The 20,833-nt window shown below is 43.2% G+C and overlaps 1 protein-coding gene across 1 annotated transcript; it reads left to right on the top strand.

Annotated features, from left to right (window-relative positions):
* The first annotated feature begins 8,334 nt into the window (after nt 1-8,334).
* nudt13 (nudix (nucleoside diphosphate linked moiety X)-type motif 13) lies at nt 8,335-18,305 on the top strand. Its single transcript, XM_038299730.1, has 9 exons — nt 8,335-8,495; nt 8,607-8,763; nt 8,833-8,975; nt 9,905-10,012; nt 10,108-10,214; nt 10,315-10,440; nt 13,611-13,722; nt 13,805-13,959; nt 15,981-18,305. Exons 2-9 carry the CDS (start codon nt 8,672-8,674, stop codon nt 16,173-16,175), a joined length of 1,038 nt encoding a protein of 345 aa, XP_038155658.1. The 5' UTR covers nt 8,335-8,495; nt 8,607-8,671; the 3' UTR covers nt 16,176-18,305.
* The last annotated feature ends 2,528 nt before the right edge of the window (nt 18,306-20,833 follow it).

The raw sequence follows: 20,833 nt of genomic DNA on the forward strand, positions 1-20,833 counted from the left end.
TATCAAGAGCCACTGTATCCACGGTAATGTCAGCATACCACCAAGAAGGATGAACCACATCCAACAGGATTAACTGTGGACGCAAGAGGAAGCTGTCTGAAAGGGATGTTGGGGTGCTAACCTGGATTGTATCAAAAAAAAAAAAAAAAAAAAAAAAAAAAAAAAAAAACACGGCTGCCCAAATCACGGCAGAATTAAATGTGCACCTCAACTCTCCTGTTTCCACCAAAACTGTCCGTCGGGAGCTCCACAGGGTCAAAATACACGGCCGGGCTGCTATAGTCAAACCTTTGGTCACTCGTGCCAATGCCAAACGTCAGTTTCAATGGTGGAAGGACCACAAATCTTGGACTGTGGACAAAGTGAAACATGTATTGTTCTCTGATGAGTCCACCTTTACTGTTTTCCCCACAACCGGTGTGGAGAAGCCCCAAAGAAGCGTACCACCCAGACTGTTGCATGCCCAGAGTGAAGCATGGGGGTGGATCAGTGATGGTTTGGCCTGCCACATCATGGCATTCCCTTGGCCCCATACTTGTGCTAGATGGGCGCATCACTGCCAAAGACTACCAAACCATTCTGGAGGACCATGTGCATCCAATGGTTCAAACATTGTATCCTAAAGGAGGTGCCGTGTATCAGGATGACAACGCATCAATACACACAGCAAGACTGGTGAAAGATTGGTTTGATGACCATGAAAGTGAAGTTGAACATCTCCCATGGCCTGCACAGTCACCAGATCTAAAGATTATTCAGACACTTTGGGGTGTTTTGGAGGATCGAGTCAGGAAACATTTTCCTCCACCAGCATCAAGTCGTGACCTGGCCACTATCCTGTGCAGGACTTGTATATGTTAATCCCAAGACAAATTGACGCTGTATTGGCCGCAAAGGGAGGCCCTACACCATACTAATAAATTACTGGGGTCTAAAACCAGGTGTTTCAGTTTCATTGTCCAACCCCTGTATATATATTAAACAGAATTCATCATAGTTGAGAAATCATCTTTCTTTATTAACAAACTGAGCCATTGGTAGGGTCCCATTTTGACTCCGGGTCTCCAAGAAGATTGGCCTGTTTTTAAGTAAAGAAGAATAAATAATACAGATTTCAGAAAGCTGTATGGAGTTGGGATGATCTCAGCCTCCAGGGGCCACATGTAGCTGGAAGCATGGCTGGGGTGGGGTCTGTTAAAACAGAAGAGAAGATTATTGTCTCGTCCCTCACCAGTCCTTCACTAACGTGGGGGAAATTATCTGCAGTGGGAGCTGTGATGTTTGTTTCTATACCGGGCCTGGAATCTGCACACCAGATACTAGAAGTACCTCTTAATCTCTCAGTCTTGTCAGGTGAGGTACTGTAGTAGATGTACTATGACCTTATCAATGTTTCTAAAATATCCAATGGGCCCCACAAAGGCAGAGCTGCTGTGATAAATCACATTGGACATTAAATAAACCTCACAAATATTTCTAACCTTTTGTTATGTCCTAAGAGATCCTTTCAAATCCTGTAAAAAACTGAAATAATTTACATTTATGTCATATCAGAAAATTATTTCAGTTAATTTCTAAATGCATCATAAACAGTTAAATTAATCATCCAACATCACATGCCCTCCACATAAAGGACAGACAGACAGACATTGGCCACATAATTCACAATTGTCAGAAATAGCGTTGAGTTCGAGGCTTTATAGCATGGACCAAAACATGCAGATTGAACTGGACGAACAGGTTCGCCCCTTAGGGATGCGCAGACATAGCCTGCAATACCCAATACTGTTGGGAGCTGGAGAAAATACCATTTTTCTCCAGCAGAATCCGCCGTGGATCCTCTGAGGGAGCCTCCTGCACAGGTGCAGCTCATCTAGACCATCAGAGGATCCACTACTTAAGCTGCCTTCAGACCTTACCTCAACGCCGCAGTGTTGTTCCAGTTGGTCAGCGCTAAAGCCTTGATCTCAGTGATTTTTCCATGTCCTTAATCCCGAGTCAGATTCTAACGTTTGTCTCTGTGCCTCTAGGTGACTCGTGCTTCCTCCGTGAAAGCTCTGGAAGAGCTAACCTGCCGAGCCGACCCTCCGAGCCAAACCCTGAAGATTCTCAGTCAACCTCTAAGCAGCTCTGGGCAAGAGCTAGGAAACCCAAGCCAAGGTCTGTTCTAATAAGACGTGAGACGCTGAAGCAGCTAACGGACTCTGCTAACACATCCTTCTCCAGAACCAACAGTGACTCTCCCAAGGAGAACCTCAAGAACCCTCAAGGTACTATCAGAGCACCATTGGAAACCAAACCCCGTCAACAGTCCTTAACTGTGTTGTCTCTCACGCAGACTCCGGTGAAACCAGATTCCAGGCCCGAACCAGTCTTCTGCATATTATGTGCTTGTGCAAATAAACTTGATAAACTTTTTCATCCTGTGTCCGTCAGTGGTGTTCTGCATCTTTGGGTCTCCATTAGAGAACCGATCATGACAGAACACTGCGGCCAAACTCAAGGCACAGCAGATCACCTCACCCGTCGTTTGGACGAGCAGGAAGCTCTTCTCCAAGGACAAACCCAAACGCTTCGTGAGTTATACCATCTTGTTGGTTCACATAATCAAATGCTACAGAGTTGCTCTAACTTTCTGAATGGAGCTAACGCTACTTCTGCACAGCAACCATTTCCGGGTCCAGTTCCTCCCCCGAGGTCACAACCTGTGACGTCATCAGAGTTCCGTCCTAGAAAAATTCTCTGGTAACATGAAAGATTGTAAGGGTTTTTTATTCCAGTGCCGGCTGATTTTTCTGAACTCTCCTAGTTGTTTTTCTTCTGACCACAAGAAGATATCGTTCATTCTCTCTCAGTTAACAGGAAGAGCTTTAGATTGGGCTCAGGCTAGATTTGCCATCGACGACGGTGTAAATTGCCGATTTTCTGACTTCATTGCTGAATTTTCCCAGGTATTTAACCAGGAGACGGACCAAACGATCGATTCCAGAGCTCTTTTCAACCTTAAACAAGGTAATTCTTCTGTGGCTGATTTCTCAATTAACTTCCGGGTTAAAGCGGCAGCTTCCAGATGGAACCAGAGCGCTCTAAAGGGGGCATTTTTCATGGCTCTAAATGAACAAATCAAGGATGAACTTGCTACCCTCGATGAACCAGCTTCCCTTGACGATTTTATTCGTCTCGCCATCAGATTAGATAACAGAATCCGAGCCAGAAACAGCTCCAAGAAGCAAAGTAATTTTTCCTCTGCCACTCATAACATGGCTGTTCTCTCTCCCTCTACAGAGCAGATGTCCACACAGAGTTCTAAGCCACAGACTCTATCGTTGCCTGTTCAGGCCTCTCATTCAGGCGAAAGGGATAATGAGCCTATGCAGGTGGGACACACTAGGCTTTCTCCTGAGGAGAGACAGAGGCGTTTTCTTGGAAAACTTTGCATATACTGTGGTGAGAGTGGTCACTTTATCGCCTCCTGCCCGGCAAAATCAAAAGCCGGGGCCCGCCAGAGGATATGAGGAGTCTGGCGGGCCATATAAATTCAAGTAAATCTCCTCGACTTTTGCTGCCAGCTACTTTGTTCTGTAATAACCAGAGTCTCTCTTTCTCCGCCTTCATCGACTCAGGCTGTGAGCGCAATCTAATCGACTCTGAGCTCGTCCTGCAGCTTCAGATTAAAACCATTCCCCTGTCTCAGCCTCTCAGTGTGTCTGCCATAGACGGAAAGAGACTCCATCGTGTTACCCACCAAACCCAGCCCCTCGAGCTACTTCTGTCAGGTAACCACCGAGAAAATATCACCTTTTTTGTGTTTCCTTCTGCATGTTCCCCCTTGGTCCTCGGATTCGAGTGGTTGGAGAAGCATAACCCTCACATAAATTGGACCAAACGTCTCCTGGAATCATGGTCTACTACGTGCCACGAAACATGCCTTCGTTCTGCTGCCCCGATGGCGGGGCCTCCTAGAGGTGGGGGGGAGATGGACTCTCCTGACCTTTCTTCTGTTCCCTCTGAGTATCACGACTTAGCCCCCGTTTTCAGTAAGGTCAGTGCGACGTCCCTACCTCCACATAGACCCTACGATTGTGCCATAGAACTTTTACCCGGTGCTCCTCTTCCAAGCAGCAGACTGTATAATATTTCCAAACCAGAAAGAGAGACTATGGAGAAATACATCAACGAATCATTGGCTGCTGGAATAATCCGTCCTTCATCCTCTCCTCTGGGCGCCGGTTTTTTCTTCGTGGGCAAGAAGGATGGTTCTCTGAGGCCATGCATTGACTATCGAGGTTTGAACCAAATAACTATTAAAAACAAATACCCACTGCCTCTTCTCGCCTCAGCTTTTGAACCAGTGCAGGGTGCAACTGTCTTTACTAAGCTGGATTTAAGAAATGCTTATCACCTCCTCAGAATTCGAGAGGGTGATGAATGGAAGACAGCCTTTAAGACACCCTTGGGCCAGTTTGAGTACCTGGTGATGCCCTTTGGTTTGACTAACGCCCCAGCCTGTTTCCAAGCCCTTGTGAATGATGTTCTCAGAGACTTCCTCAACGTATTTGTGTTTGTTTACATTGATGACATTCTCATTTATTCCAAGGATCTCCATGAACACAAGAGACACGTCCGTCTCGTTCTACAGAGACTACTGGAGAATAAGCTGTTCGTGAAAGCCGAGAAATATGAATTTCATCAGTCTTCAGTCACCTTTCTGGGGTTTGTGCTCGAGGGCGGCCAGGTAAAACCTTCTGAGGACAAGATCAAGGCAGTCCTAGATTGGCCAGTACCTGAGAATCGAAAGCAATTACAGAGGTTTTTAGGGTTTGCTAACTTCTATCGCCGCTTCATCAGGAACTATAGCCAAACCGCCCTGCCTTTAACATCTCTAACTTCTTCCAAACGAGTTTTTCAGTGGACTCCCGAGGCCCAAGCTGCATTCGAGAAATTGAAATCTATGTTTTCCAGAGCACCCGTGCTAATTCAACCTGATCCTTCGAGACAATTCATCCTTGAGGTGGACGCTTCAGATTCCGGTGTTGGAGCTGTTCTCTCCCAAAAGGACGACTCAGATCAAAGAATACACCCTTGTGCCTATTTTTCCCGTAAGCTCTCCTCTGCTGAACAAAATTACGATGTGGGTGATCGTGAGCTCCTGGCAATCAAACTGGCGTTGGAGGAATGGAGGCATTGGCTGGAAGGAGCTGAGCATCCGGTCCTTGTGTGGACTGATCACAAAAATCTGGCTCATATCCAGTCAATCAAACAAGCTAACCCTCGCCAATCCAGGTGGTCCATCTTTTTCTCCAGATTCAACCTCATTATCACCTACAGACCCGGATCCAAGAACGTGAAGCCCGATTCTCTCTCTCGTCTCTACTCTGCCGATCATCCAGAGACACCTGAACCTGTCCTCCCAGCCTCATGCACCGTTGGAGTGGTCAACTGGGAAATAACGGACCTAATCAACTCAGCCCTAGCCACCGAACCAGATCCAGGTACCGGTCCGTCTAACCGCACATATGTTCCTTCTTCTGTCAGGTCCCGTCTGATCCAGTGGATGCACGCCGCAAAATTCTCCGCCCATCCAGGAGTGAGTAGGACTGTCGCTCTAATCTCCAGGCGCTTCTGGTGGCCCACGCTCCATCGTGATGTTAGAGAGTATGTGTTGGCCTGTTTCACATGTGCTCGCAACAAGGCTTCGCATCAACCTCCTTCTGGTCTCCTTCAACCTCTACCTGTTCCCTCGCGTCCATGGTCCCACATAGACATTGATTTCGTCACCGGTCTCCCTGTCTCCCGAGGTATGTCCACCATACTAACCATTGTCGACCGTTTCTCTAAGTCTTGCCATCTAGTCCCCCTGAGAAAACTTCCCACGGCCTTCCAGACAGCCCAGCTTCTTATCAAACATGTGTTCCGGCTTCATGGCATCCCCCAGGAGATTCTATCGGACAGAGGTCCCCAATTCATATCCCAGGTATGGAAGGCTTTTTGTTCTGCGCTCGGCTGCAAGCCATCTCTCACCTCAGGTTACCATCCCCAAACGAATGGCCAGACCGAGCGTATGAACCAGCATCTGGAATCCACTCTCCGCTGTCTAACGTCCAATAACCCTCAAGGGGATGTCTCGAAAACTTTCCCCGAGATTCATAGGCCCATTCAAAATCTCCCGTGTCATCAACCCATCAGCTGTCCGTCTCCAATTTCCTCCTTCCCTCCGAATCCATCCGACCTTCCATGTCTCCCAGATCAAGCCTGTTTCCTCGAGCCCCTTGTGCCCGCCATCCGACTCCCCACCACCCGCCCTGGAAGTCGATGGCCATCCAGCCTTCACGGTCCGCCGTATTGTAGACTCCCGTCGACGAGGTCGCGGTTGGCAGTACCTCGTCGACTGGGAGGGCTACGGACCAGAAGATCGTCAGTGGGTCCCAGGCTCGTACATCCTCGATCCTGCCCTGATCGAGGAATACGAGCGTTCCCGTCCATCCACTTCCTCCGGACCGCCAAGGGGCGGTCGTTGAGGGGGGGGTACTGTTGGGAGCTGGAGAAAATACCATTTTTCTCCAGCAGAGTCCGCCGTGGATCCTCTGAGGGAGCCTCCTGCACAGGTGCAGCTCATCTAGACCATCAGAGGATCCACTACTTAAGCTGCCTTCAGACCTTACCTCAACGCCGCAGTGTTGTTCCAGTTGGTCAGCGCTAAAGCCTTGATCTCAGTGATTTTTCCATGTCCTTAATCCCGAGTCAGATTCTAACGTTTGTCTCTGTGCCTCTAGGTGACTCGTGCTTCCTCCGTGAAAGCTCTGGAAGAGCTAACCTGCCGAGCCGACCCTCCGAGCCAAACCCTGAAGATTCTCAGTCAACCTCTAAGCAGCTCTGGGCAAGAGCTAGGAAACCCAAGCCAAGGTCTGTTCAAATAAGACGTGAGACGCTGAAGCAGCTAACGGACTCTGCTAACACATCCTTCTCCAGAACCAACAGTGACTCTCCCAAGGAGAACCTCAAGAACCCTCAAGGTACTATCAGAGCACCATTGGAAACCAAACCCCGTCAACAGTCCATAACTGTGTTGTCTCTCACGCAGACTCCGGTGAAACCAGATTCCAGGCCCGAACCAGTCTTCTGCATATTATGTGCTTGTGCAAATAAACTTGTTAAACTTTTTCATCCTGTGTCCGTCAGTGGTGTTCTGCATCTTTGGGTCTCCATTAGAGAACCGATCATGACAAATACCTGTCTATGTCTCTTAAAGGGTGGTCGTTAGGGGGAATTGCTGCTCTGGCTGAACAGGAGAGATATTCTGTTTTAAGGGTCTTGTTTGGTTTTTTTTTGTTTGTTTTTTTTAATTATTGGGATTTTGTGTTTTGAGAAAATCCTCTTGAGTTTTTCAGATAGGGTTCCCACGGGTCCTTAAAAAGTCTTAAAAGGCATTGAATTCTTCAAAATAAAACTAAGGCCTTAATTGATATTAAAATGTCTTAAATCAGTCTTAAATAGGATTATTTTTCGCCATTATTGGTTCCGTCCTGATAGTGGAACCAGTAAAAGCGTTGTTGCGGCCGGGACATTTGGGAGATGCACCATTAACTTTTTGTCTGGAAAATATGAGCAAGTGTAAATGTAACCAAAATTGTCTCCAGCCAAGAGTTTTCTCCGTGGCTAAAACCAGGGAACATACATGAGGCTCAGTGGATTTAGTGCAAGAAGTCATTCAAGCTCAGAACGATGGGAATTAAGGCAGTGGAGTCGCACATGCGAAGCACGAAACACAAAGCGTCAAAATGGAGTTACAGAGAAACAGCCGGTATTTCTCAGTTTAGTTCCACCCTTGTCTCTGCAACGCCTCCACTTATCACCAAATCAAACATACTAAGAAAACGATACAAAGAAAAATAGCTGCAAAAAAGACTTAGCACTGGTTATGTTGTGGCTTTAAAACTGATTTGTTTTGTTCCCTGCTAAAACAAAGTTTGTGAATTCAGTTAAATAATTGTTAAAATATATCTGTCATTTGTGTGTTTTTAGCTTTCTTCCTGTATGGGAAGCTTTTCAACATGTGAAACATTAGTGCACTGGTTTATGTTAAAATAAACCTTTGGGTTAAGTTGTTACAAGCAGGTTTTTCTTGTGTTTCTTGTGAATTTGGTCTAAATTTTTATTTCAAGTGGCATTAAAAAGTCTTAAAAAGTCTTGAATTTAACTTGCCTTATGCTGTAGGAACCCTGTCAGAGACTCCAAATACATCTGCGATGTCGATGTTCTTCTGTTTAATCTTCTCACCGTTATGTTCTGCTGTGTCTTTTGGATTTCCTTAATGATTTGTCGCATACTCAGTTTGGGTGTCCACAGGTTTGAAGAGCATCTTTGATGTGTTTCTGTTCTTTGTGCTTCCCTTCTGTTTTAGTAGGGACGTGCTAGGCCCGGTGTTGTAAGGTTCTGATGACAGAGAGTTTGTGTTCCAGTGAGTTGTGTTAGTCAAAAAGAAGACATTGGTCTGTGTGAGTGGATTTCCTATACACTGCCCTTGCAGTTGATTCCTGAACTTAACATCAACTAGTTGCACCTTCACTGCTCTCTGTGGCTAACTTTACCCTGCTTTCATTCTACAGACCAACAGAACCAAACCAATCCTCTTCATAGCTGTCAGTTTCAGTTTATTAGGAGCCAGTCCAGTATGTCTGCATTGTTAAGACCCCTGAGGATCCTCCTCTTTGCAGGACATTATAATGTGACACGATGCTGCTCAAGCTTCGTGTCCAGAATGAGGTTAGGGAGCTCAAGTCAATCTGATTAATTGAATAATTCCATGGCTCACTGGTTGTTTGATCGTTTCAGGCATATCAACAACCTGAAGGCGAATGATGCAGCCTGTGTTTCAGCGTTGCAGAATGGGCAGATTCTCCTGTTTCATCGTCTGGTTCCGCTGCTGCAGTGCAGTGATCCAGGAAGCTTTAAACCTGTCGCTCTTGGCTACTCAGGTACAGACATTTATAACATGGAACAGACCTTTAGGCTATGTTCACACTGCAGGCCTTTATACTCAATTCAGATTTTTGTGTGAAATCCGATTTTTTTTGCGTTCCCTAATATATGCGACTTGTATGTGATCTCCTGTGTGAACTGCAGTCATACAACGCAAGTGTCCCGCATGCGCAGTATAGGACGTGATGATGTCACAGGCCAGCGTGCTCTGTGTTTCTTAAGTAAACATGGATGGTAGTGCCGGCGCGCATCTAGCGGTCTTTTCCAACCATAAAAACTCAATCTTTTTAATATGGTTAAACATAATTACTGCTCTCCACATCCTCATCTGCCATGGTTGTTGTTTTTCTTGCCACTTCTGCATGGCAAGATGCAGAATAGTGACCTTTGTCGGGTATTAATGACGTCCAGGTCGGATGAATTGAAAAAAATCCAAGTTCGTATCGGATTCAGGACCACATAGCCAAGTGGCCTGGGTTGGATTGGAAAAAAAATCGGATCTGTGTTGTTCAGACTGCAGTGTGAACGTAGCCTTAGATGAAGACCCATAAACATTTAGTAACAAATTCAGTCAATGAGATAAACATCAAATCCAGAAAGACAGATATATTTGATGTAGAGACTAACACAATTTATTTGTCAGTGCAAATTCTCAGTCATAAAGGTTATGGCAACCAGAAAACATGTTTAAATTGGAGGTAACAGACTTTCACTCACCTTCAGCATCTTTAGTCGTAAACTGATACCACCCAGGTTCTCCACACAGCCATTCCTGTGGCTGTATAGAACTCTTCCTCTTTCTCAAAATAGTGCAATTCCATCCATCCATTTAGAAACCTATCCAGGAGTGCCTTTGATTAAAGCCACAGTGAAGAACATGATCATTGTTTATAAATCCTGATCTAATTTTAGCTTTACCTTTTAGAGGTCCAGTCAGTCCTGGAGAGCGCTGGTTCAGATGGATCCTTGCTAAAGGAGTCCATTCTAATTGGCTGTTCTGAGAAGAACCAGGCTCAGTTCTGTCTGGATGTGGGTAAGAACTTATTATTTTATTATGACAGACTTTGAGCAATTTTGTGCCTGATTAAGTTCTTGGAATTCTGTTGACATCTTCTGGTTTGTTTCCAGGAGAACTGGATCAAGCAGCTATAGCAGAGAAATGTAAAGGAACATTCGTGGAACTCAGAAAAGCTTTCTTTCTTCTAGCTGGCGCTGATGCACCTGTAGTTGCCAAGGTGAGTAACTGCAGCTGAACTCGTGTCTTCTGTCTTTTTTGACAGTCAGGAACTTGTTCATGTTTTCTAGAATAAGGTCTGAAATCTATTTTTCTTGCAGGCCCAGGCTTTGCTCCGATGGCACCAGATTAACAAGTTCTGTGGAGCTACAGGGCAACCGACCCAACGGAACCAGGCTGGTAGCCAGAGAAGCTGCAGCAGCAGTTCTATCATCTACTACCCAAAGGTGTTAAACCAGAGCTAGCTGGGTCAGAATCTTTCTTTAACTAAAAGGTTTAACTGGGACCAGGCATGGACTTGCCATCGAGAGGCAGGGCAGTTCCCGTTGACTATCTTCACTAGTATAGAAGTGCAATTTAATCCATATAGTTCATATAAATGTAAGAAAAAAAGGCAGGGGATGAGTTGCAAGATCTCATATCAGGAGGACTTAGGGGCCTGCAATCTAATAGGTCCAAGAATGGCTGTAAAATCGTTTCTAAATTTCTCTGGATTTTGAGAAAACAACATTGAATGGGAATGCTGGTGAATCTGTGTTTCCAAACTACTGAGCATTGTGAGCTGACGGTATCATGACCAAATCATTAACAAAGAGGGAAGGTAAGAAAACAAAAGACATTATTAAAGTCATAGGGAAATCATATTTAAATGTTAAATAATTCTGGCGTAAACATGTATATTAATGTACTCTTTATCAGACTATATTGTCCCAAAATTTAGAAAATTTAAATCTGTGTTTTTTTTGTCGTTATCTTATGCAGGCCAGTTAGTTATACGTCAGCCTGAACATATATCAAAGGTCATCTGTCAATCACATTTTTTCGGTCATAGCATCTTGATTCATATGTCGGAGCTAATATACGCAACGGTTGAAATAAGAAATCAGAATCATTTCCTTTCCCACTGAGTTGCGTCCCAGTGTTCAGATGGACGTCTGTGTCTTCAGCATGCGTAGAGCTAACAGAACTGGCAGCGTTGCGAGGCAAGGGCTCAAACATGTACGACTGGAAGCCTTCTACACCAAACCAAGCTTCTGCCGCCCTGGCGTCCTCTTCCACAACATCTTCGTCCCCGCTTTCCTCCTCTAAATAAAAAATGGATGACGGAGGAGACTCATCCACGACCTCCGACACTAAACTCTCCTCCTCTTGCATGTTTCCTCTGTCCATAGCGTTCCTTCACAGCGTCGTTTCTAAGTCACCAATTTATTGCTACTCGTTCCCAAAGGAATTTCCCATTGGGAACCTGCTAGCACTAAGTTGCTAACTGGTTAGCAAGATGCTTCCGAGACACCGGCCACAACCAAACTTGCTTGCAAACCTTCTGCCACAACATTCCTGCCCCCTTGATAAACGACCAATCACATTCACTTTATTTACTCGTGTAAAACCGTGCACCAATCAGGAGAATTTGGAAATGCGGCGGCAGTTTTCCAATGACTTTAAAGCAACTGTGATTGCTCCTGCAGTGATTCGCCTTTTGGTAGTGTTGTGCAAGCCATGGTGTGATGTAAAATTTAAATAAAATGCGGGACGACAGTTCGGCAGCAGGTACTTTGTAACCGATCAGGTACATATCTGTATTACTACCACATAAGAAAGTGGGTCATTTGGAGTTTGTGAGTAATGAAAATTTCAAAGTCACGCCCTTCAGACTTTCATGAGAAAGGCGGACATGTGTTGCCTATTGGCAAAATTTTCAGATTTAGGTAGCATTTGCCTGCAGTGTGAGCATAGCCAAAGAATATTCAAACAATGCAATGATGGGATAAGGCCTAAACTAACATTCATGCATTGTAGAAAACCACTGAAATATATCAGAACAAATTTATACAAATTGAACAAAACCTAAAAGAGGTAGGATAGAAAGAACTAGTGAGATTAACGTCCCCTGTTGTGCTCCGGTGCTGCTGACTTTTTGGTCAAACAGTTGAATTTTCAGTTTATCAATCTGCGGTCTGTTTGGTAGGTAGTCTTTGATTCAGGCAATTCTTGATGTCTCTACCGCAATCTTTTGGAGTTTCTAGGAAAGAAAATCAGACCGACCCTTGTGAAAGAACTCAAAGAACAGTGCTGCCTGCCTGGTATATATTATAATGGGTTCTTTGAGGCAGGTGTATGATCATATCTTCAACTCCATGGCATTAAGAAAACTGCAGCGGGGCTCTGATAGTTGCTTGTTTCTTTTCTCATTCAGCCCAATAAAAAGTCAAAATTCTAGTAATATGCAAATGTCTTTGAGAAAAAATCAAGTCTCGGTTATGGGGGTTTAAGGGGTGAACCAGCAAGAGTCCCTGTAGGACAATGTGGGTTGTCAGGGTAAAAACTGTATAGTGATTGACGACTGAGATTTCTTTGCTACCAGAGACAGGCAGAAAGTCTTCCTAATCCCCAGAACTGTCTTCTGGCTCAGGATAAGGTTGAAAGGGCTTCAGGACTCTGGATCTTATTCAGCTTAAACCAGAGCCGGAGACACCATCCTGCATCCTGTACCATTGTTCTTTCTTTAACCTCACTCTTTTTTTAGTTTTGCTCCATCATCTACCTCCAGGTTTGCCACCTTCTTTTTGCAGTCTTCTAACTCCTCCATATTGAATTTCACTCCCTTTGCTATGTTAGCCGTCATAGTGCTAGTCTGACCAAGGTGGCCTTTTTCAGATAAAACCTGCTTGTATCGGAGTCCACAATACTTTTGTCTTCTGACCCAGTATTTATTCAGCATTATTTGATTCTTGAGCTTTGCTGTTGTCATCGGTTGGGTTTTTCAACTGTTTGACTGTCATCAAAGTCACAGTTTAGTTAGAGAAGCCATTTGGCATTCAGCATAGCCATGTCACTTGCAGTGGGTTTGGCTTTAAAGGTGCAGGAATGTCACAAAATGTTGGATTCTGTTAGTTTGCCACATTGATACGTCCACCCCAGGTTAGCTAATGAGCTAACTTACTTATTTCTCTGGGTTTTTTCTTATGTTGTACCTCAAGCTCTTTGTGGTGCCTCCTAGAGGAGGGGGCACCCCCCACACTTTAACAAACCCTAACTTAAACCATTCCCTTGTAGTCTTTGGTAAATGTTTAGCAATGCTGTCTCGCTGGAAGGTAAACCTCAAGTCTGTTTTCATGTCTTTAAAGGCCCATTGTTTGATCTACATGTCTTTATTTTAACCATTTTGATTTTGGAATGGTTGTTTTTCTAATTTAATTTCATATGCTTTTATTTTCACACTAAAAAGAACAAAGATCCAAACCATACATGGATTTCCATAAATGTTTTTTAACTGTTTGTTCTACCTGTTTCTCACTGGGTTCTTTACAGGTGTTTGTCTAACAAGTGACCAGTTTCCAATTGGTTTGTGAAAAGTTGAACTTCCTTGTTATTTAACGGGTCTGATTTGTGGCAGATGTCTCCAGTGGTCATCGTCCTGGTATCTGATGGGAAACGCTGCTTGTTGGGTCGTCAGTCATCATTTCCTCCAGGGTTGTACAGCGCCCTTGCTGGCTTCTGTGACATGGGTGAGTCTTTCCTGTTGCTAACTCACCAAGTTATCACCTAAAGTAAACTAATATTTAACACATGAGTATGTGTTGCTTTAAGGGGAGACTCTGGAAGAGGCGTTGTACAGGGAGGTGGCAGAAGAAGTTGGTCTGGAAGTGCAGAACATTGCCTACAGCTCCTCCCAGCACTGGCCATTCCCACATAGCTCCTTCATGCTGGCCTGCCATGCCACTGTTAGCCCCGCCCACTCTCAGGTGACTCAAACTTTTAAAGACCAATGTGGAAACACTATTTATTGTATATATAATAAAAAGCCGAATCAGAATAAAACAGATAGATTCTGTTAGTGTTTTAAGTGTTGATGGTGTGATATTGATTTAATCTAATTTTGCATCAAAGTCATGCAGCTGGACATACCAGGTGCTTCTGAGTTATTAGGAATCAAACAGGCTTATTTTTAACTTTAATATCCTAGATTTAGTAGCGCCACAGCAGAACTCGGATTGATAAAAACCCATCTCCATGTTGAGACATTAGAAGGAGAACAGTTTTGGAGGTAGCTCAGCATTCTATAATGGACATGGACAGAAACACTGATGATTTTTCCAAAACATCCAGTCAAACACCGGTTGGTGGGGTTGAACCATTAGTCAGTCGAGGCTCAGGAGAAGGTAGTGACTCTGAGGAATATGGAGGCATCACAGCTTACGGGTCAGAACCATCCAGAGCGGACCTCTAGCCTACAGAGTCAGACTCTGAACCGGAGGGTGACAGCTAATATGAGCACAGCAGCCCCGATAAAAAAACAAACAGCTCTGTACAGATAGTATAACCAGTTATTAGTGTATAAAATATAAATTACTATATTAGTCTTTAAATTAACATGATTTTCAAATTAATCCTCCACCGCTGCCACAAGAAATTGTCTACTATATTCTTAAAGGTATAGCTAGCAACTCCATCCTTCCCTCACTGCCAGGGTTGTCAGATCTGCCTGTTTCCAGCCCAAAAACAACCTAAAAAAAACAAACAAAAAAATGCTTCCTCGCTTAGAAAAGATGGAAATTAAACCAAAACACAAGTCCACCCCTTAGTAATGGGGAGTCGTTGAGGTCGTTGGCCTGCAATACCTGATACTGGCCCATGCCTCTGTAAAAGGGCGGGGCCATGCAGGGGGTAAAAACATTTCGCATGTCAACGACGACGCTAACGACTCCCCATTACTAAGAGGTGGACCTTATTTTCGGTTCAAATTGCAGCCTTTCTAAGCCATAACAAGGCTTTTGTTTGGGCTACTCTATATACTCTATATAAGCCTGAAACTCAATACTGCTCCTGACATTTTGAATTAAAAAAGCTTTCTGGATGGGAAGCAAAACATCTTCCAACTTGGAAAACAAAGTCCAGTGGATTGTTTTTTAAGTTTTTTTTTTTTTTTGAAAGCCCACCTTAAGGTTTCACTGAACATCCAAGCAACATTTACAATCAGGGAACAAAATAAAAAACACGTCCTTCTCAAAATATTTCAAGCACAGACGAGACACCGTGGAGTGCTCCAACTTCCAACCAGTCTCATCTATCGCACTTCAACCACTTTAAAAACAGCTCAGGATCTTTAGGAAACAAATTTAAGCAGACCTTATCCTTACTCAGACTGAAGCAAAAAGCTGCGACACAAGGTGAAGCCATAGCTGTATCCTAATCCATGAAAACTTTAGCAGCAGTCCATAACAAAACCACTATTCCAGCTCTCTGTCTTTCTCCTGCATACGTCACTTCTGCTTTCTCCCTCAGTCACTAAGCAGCGCTGCGGTCGACTGAATGACAGTGTTTTGTTTTGATAAAAAATAATTTTATGCAGGCCACCTATAAATGCTCTGTGTTAACATTTTTTGGTCTATAAAAACACTGGAAAATTGTCAATATTGTGTCAACACTTTAAGCTCTTCATTCAATGAGCTAACAGAATGTTCAGCAAGAGGAGTGAATTTTGGGAAACACCTGGGCATGTTGCTGAGCTGCATTGCAAAAAAAATGAAATCTAAATAAGTTATTTTTTGTTGAAATAATTGCATTTTTAAGTGCATTTTTTCTTGAATTGAGTGAGGTAAGAAAAAGCATTTGCATTGTCTTATTTCAAGTGCATATTAAAGTATAAGAGTAAAAATGCTGATTCCATTGTTCCAATCTTACCTACCTACTCAAATGAAGGTGCTTATTTCTAGATTGTTTTGCAGTGTGTAACTAGTTTTATGTGTCCTTTTGTTTGTTGCAGCTGAATGTGGACCATTCGGAGCTGGAGGACGCTCGATGGTTCACTGAGGAGGAAATCACCTGCGCTCTACAGGTAAAGGCTCCACCCAGGAGAAATGACCCGCCCACCGTCTGGCTGCCTCCAAAACATGCCGTTGCTCACCGCCTTATAACAGAGTGGAGGGAAGGCCAGCAACACAGCCGGGACAAAGAGTGATGTCTGAATGCCCTGAACCCAAAAGAAAAACATGTTCCTTACATTTATTCTTGGCTGATGATCATACCTTTATCTTCAGAGTTTTTCTTAATGGAATGATGTTAAAATATTGATATTTTCATCACATATTTTATATTACTGGACTTCTGAAGTTGCTGATGCTAGCCTACAAGGTGCTTAAGGGTATCGACCCCGTCTACTTGAACCCTCTTGCAAAGAAGTATTTGACCCCCTGGACAAACAGCATGTTAATATTTTGTAGAAAAGCCATTATTGGCCAGCACAGATGTCAAACGGTTTTTATAGTTGCTGACAAGGTTTGTGCACATGTTGGCAGGGATATTGGCCCACTCCTCCCTGCAGACAGCCTCCAAATCATTCAGGTTCCCAGGTTGTCACCTGGCAACTCAAATTTTAAGCTCCCTCCAAAGATTTTCAATTGGATTCAGGTCTGGAGACTGGTTAGGCCACTCCAGAACCTTGATCTGCTTCTTCTTCAGCCACTCTTTTGTTGCTTTGGCGGTGTGCTTAGAGACGTTGTGCTGAAACACCCATCCTCCACCGATCTTCAGCTCTCTCACTGAGGGAAGGAGTTGTTGGTCCAGAATTCCACGATACATGGCCCCATCCATCCTCCCATCAATGTTGTCCCGTCCCCTTGGCTGAACAGCACCCCCAAAGCATGATGTTGCCACCACCATGCTTGACGGTGGGGATGGTGTTCTTTGGGTTGTACTCGGTGTTCTTTGCCCTCCAAACACGACGAGTTGAGTTGAGGCCAAAAAGTTCTATTTTGGTCTCATCTGACCACATCACCTTCTTCCAGGCCTCTTCTGAGTCGTCCAGGTGGTGAATGGCGAACTTCATGCGGGCCTGTACATGTTTCTTCTTCAGCAGGGGGACCTTGCGTGCGCTGCAGGATTTCAATCCATGACGGCGTAGTGTGTTACCAACCGTTTCTTTTGTAACTGTGGTCCCAGCTGCCTTCAGTTGGTTCATCAGTTCCCCCCTTGTGGTTTTAGAATGATTCCTCACCGTTCGCATGATCAGGGACACCCCACGAGGCGAGATCTTGTGTGGAGGCCCAGACCGAGGGAGGTTGGCGGTGGTGTGGTGCTTCTTCCATTTCCTGATAACTGCACCGACAGTTGATCTTTTTTCTCCAAGTTGCTTTCCGATTCTCTTGTAGCCCATCCCAGCCTTGTGCAGATCAACAATCTTGTCCCTGATGTCCCTGATGTCCTGGTCTTGCCCATGTTGGTGATGTTGGATGCTGGTTGTTTGGGTGTTGACAGGTGTCTTTTATACAGGTAACGAGGTGAGGCAGGTGTATTTGATGTAGATAATTGGTTGGGATTGGGGCTGCGTCTTAAAGAAAGACTAACTTGCTTGTAGGAGCCAGAATACCTGCTGTTTGGTAGGGGGTCATATACTTGTTTTTCCTCATCAGATGGTTATCAATTTTAATAAATTCATATGATGTGAATTTCTGGAATTTTCTTTGGGATGTAGAATGTATATATGATTAAAATTGTAGATTGTTGCATTCTTTGTAAGTGGGCAAACCTGCAAAATCAGCTTTTTCCCCCCACTGTATGTAACAACTTGGGCATTCCGGTCAGCAATGGACAATCCAGTGTTTTCATGGGTGGTTCCAGGATGTTGGAATGATCTACAAGAACAGCAGCGTCCGTTTCTATCTTTAGGAAACTCCTAAAGACCCCTCTCTTCAAAGAGCATCTCTTATCCTAACTCTTACCCATAGCTCTGTAGCTCTCTACTACTCTTCCTGTATTTCTTTCTCTCTTTGCTGTCACCACTGCTTCTGACTAGGGAGTTTTTCTCTAGGGAACGTATTTTCATATTGATGATAACTGTAAAACTGTGTCTTCTTTGTAAGTCGCTTTGGATAAAAGCGTCTGCTAAATGTGCAAACATAGGAAAAACTGTGCAGCCCCCTCATGTTTACTCTGGTTCATGTAATAGGAAGATGGGGTGAGGTTAAATCAGTTTCATGTCTTCATACCTGTTTTCAGACATAAACAAAAAGTTAACCATGTCATTTTATTTGATTTGTTAAATTTGTAAATGTCCTGGATTGTCTGAAATAAAGTTATCATTTTATTTAAACTGCAGTGTGATTTATGCTTGCACTGGTGAACCGTAACTAAATTATACATTAGGAACTGTTGCATAAACTAAAACATGTTTAGAAATCAGCTTAAATTCTAAATAAAATATATTAAATCATATCTTTAATTTGGTCAAAAATGGCTTTAATGCTGTGGTCGACAAAAAGATCTAAAATAATCCATGTGTCTATTGAGATTATTACATGTCACAATATATTAGGCTGATGAAGCCGATATCCAACAGTTTTTACCCGTAAATAAATCTTATATCCACCACTGAGGGCTGCTTATTAGGACTTTTGGTCTATTTTCTGAATATTTTATACAATTTTATTATTTTAAGACTTGGGTTTCTGGCAGCCGGCTCCTATCAGCGTGAATTCTCCCACTGATCTTAAACATAATAATAAACTCTTTGCCTGAAAAAAAAAATATAGGAGAAAATAATTCTGTGAAATGACTAATAGAAATGAAAAGTAGCACAAAGGACCAAAGTTCCTGCCATCTTTGATGCCAATGTTTATTTTATTAATCCATACTCTGGACTCTAAAGGAGTTGACATCCATAATACTTTTGATTTTAATGCCTCTGCTGTGGCTACCAAATATATATTTTTTAAGTAAGTGGGTTTAAATTAATGGTATTTATACAACAAATCACGTTTTTAAGAGAAAACAGGACCCAAGGAACCCCTGATTTTTCTATTTTGCTCACTAAAGGGAATACACATAGTTATGATCCCTTCATTTCACATCCAAGTCGCTTAAGTTAGGCCATAAATAATGGAAATAGAAGAAAAATACAACGCGCTTTTTCATTTGAGGAAATCTCATTTTCATTTTGTTATTGAAACCATTAAAATAAAACAATGAAAGAATAATAAATGTCAAACCTATTATAAAATGGTTGACATTTTCTTTTTGCTCAGGGGATGTAACACATCTAGCATGTCTCTGATACAACATTACCAACTGAAAACCATAACAGGAGGTTTAAAACTACAGATTAAGCAGCTGATGTGTCCATTCTAAGACATCACCAACCCAGAGGCGAGAAAGAGCATTTTTATGAGGGTGGCCAGGCAATAACCAATGCACACTGAGGGGTGGCCAAAAGCGGAAAGGCATCAGAACCTCAAGGCCAATCAACTTTTTAAATAAAAGGTATAGTGCAGCGGTCCCCAACCTTTTTTGCACCACGGACCTCTATATGTCAGACAATATTTTCACGGACCGGCCGGGGTGGGTTGACGGATACGATCAAGTAAAATGATACGACTGGCATAAAATCAAATACAAACAGCATGAAGATAAAACAACGAGCCGGTCCCATCTAGGCGTAATCGGAGAAAATGACAGACGAAGTGTGCTCCTGATGTCCAGTCTGCTCCGTAGCTTTGTTTTGGTCGCTGTAACCGCAGAAAATCCTGCTTCACAAAGATAGGTTGTTATAGATAAGATGAGTCTTGAACTGAATTAACCTGTGTCAAGACGCACAGATGCACCGACTGATGTAACTGGGAGAGAATACCGCAATTTTTTATACGGTATTTTTCAAAATAAAACATCTCTCAGACTCTGATCAATTATATATACTTTTTTCTGTGCGGCCTGGTACCACATGACCCACGGACCGGTACCGGTCCGCTGCCCGATGGTTGGGGACCACTGGTATAGTGGATAAAATTCGTTCAGTTTTGAGATCTGGGGCATAAATCTTTTCCATTGTCATTACTGACCTACTTGTATCAACATACAATCTGCATAAATTGATATTTACATGTATTAATATTATTATTTGATAAGTTTTTTATCAACAGTTTTATTCACCTATGATTTCACTGAAGACTCCCAGATGACTTGCAGAGACACGTTTTCTCTTTACTCCATATAACACAAACTTTAGTTCTGAAAAGAGCATGAATTCTGTATTTGTCATCTTTGATGTTAGTATATTGATGTGTATCATTAACCACCAAAAATTTAAACGCTTTGAATATTCCATTTGAGAGTATTACTGCTACCTCCATCTGCGTTTGAAGGGGGAAAATGGTATGGGTGGCTAATGATTGGCTGAGGGTGGCCATGGCCACCCCTGGCCCCCCATCTAGATCTGTCCCTGCACCAACCTATAAAAATTATGAGATAAGCTGTCTGATTTTTTTTTTGTTTGGTGAATGCAATACACTTCCTTAAGCCTCTGTAATTGGGTCGTTATTATCCTGGCTTATAGGAGAACTCACCTGATATATTCTATTCTTTCTAAAGATCAGAAGCCTTCAAGCAGTATTCAGTTACGCCCCCTACTGGCCAGTAGTAACAACTATAGTAACTTATCCTGCAGTAGGACATTTCTGGTGGATCAGCAGCAAAGGGCAGCAAGGTTGTTTAAATACAATGTTTTTAAATAACTTCTAAGTTACTCATATTTCTGTAGAAGCTTGAAAGATTTTAAAAAGTAAAATCCATCAGAAGAAAACATTTTATTTTTTGATTGCTCCTGAAGCAACACATTTTGTTCTTCAA

Source organism: Cyprinodon tularosa, unplaced genomic scaffold (genome assembly GCF_016077235.1).
Source record: "Cyprinodon tularosa strain WSP-4 unplaced genomic scaffold, ASM1607723v1 ctg433, whole genome shotgun sequence".
NCBI classification, from domain to species: Eukaryota; Metazoa; Chordata; class Actinopteri; order Cyprinodontiformes; family Cyprinodontidae; genus Cyprinodon; species Cyprinodon tularosa.

Bases quoted from the DNA above. Each gene is read 5' to 3' on its own strand.
- nudt13 (XM_038299730.1), top strand. From the start codon at position 8,672: ATGTCTGCATTGTTAAGACCCCTGAGGATCCTCCTCTTTGCAGGACAT. The intron at 10,441-13,610 runs GTGTTAAACCAG...GATTTGTGGCAG, and splicing joins CTATCATCTACTACCCAAAG to ATGTCTCCAGTGGTCATCGT. The intron at 13,723-13,804 runs GTGAGTCTTTCC...TGTTGCTTTAAG, and splicing joins TGCTGGCTTCTGTGACATGG to GGGAGACTCTGGAAGAGGCG.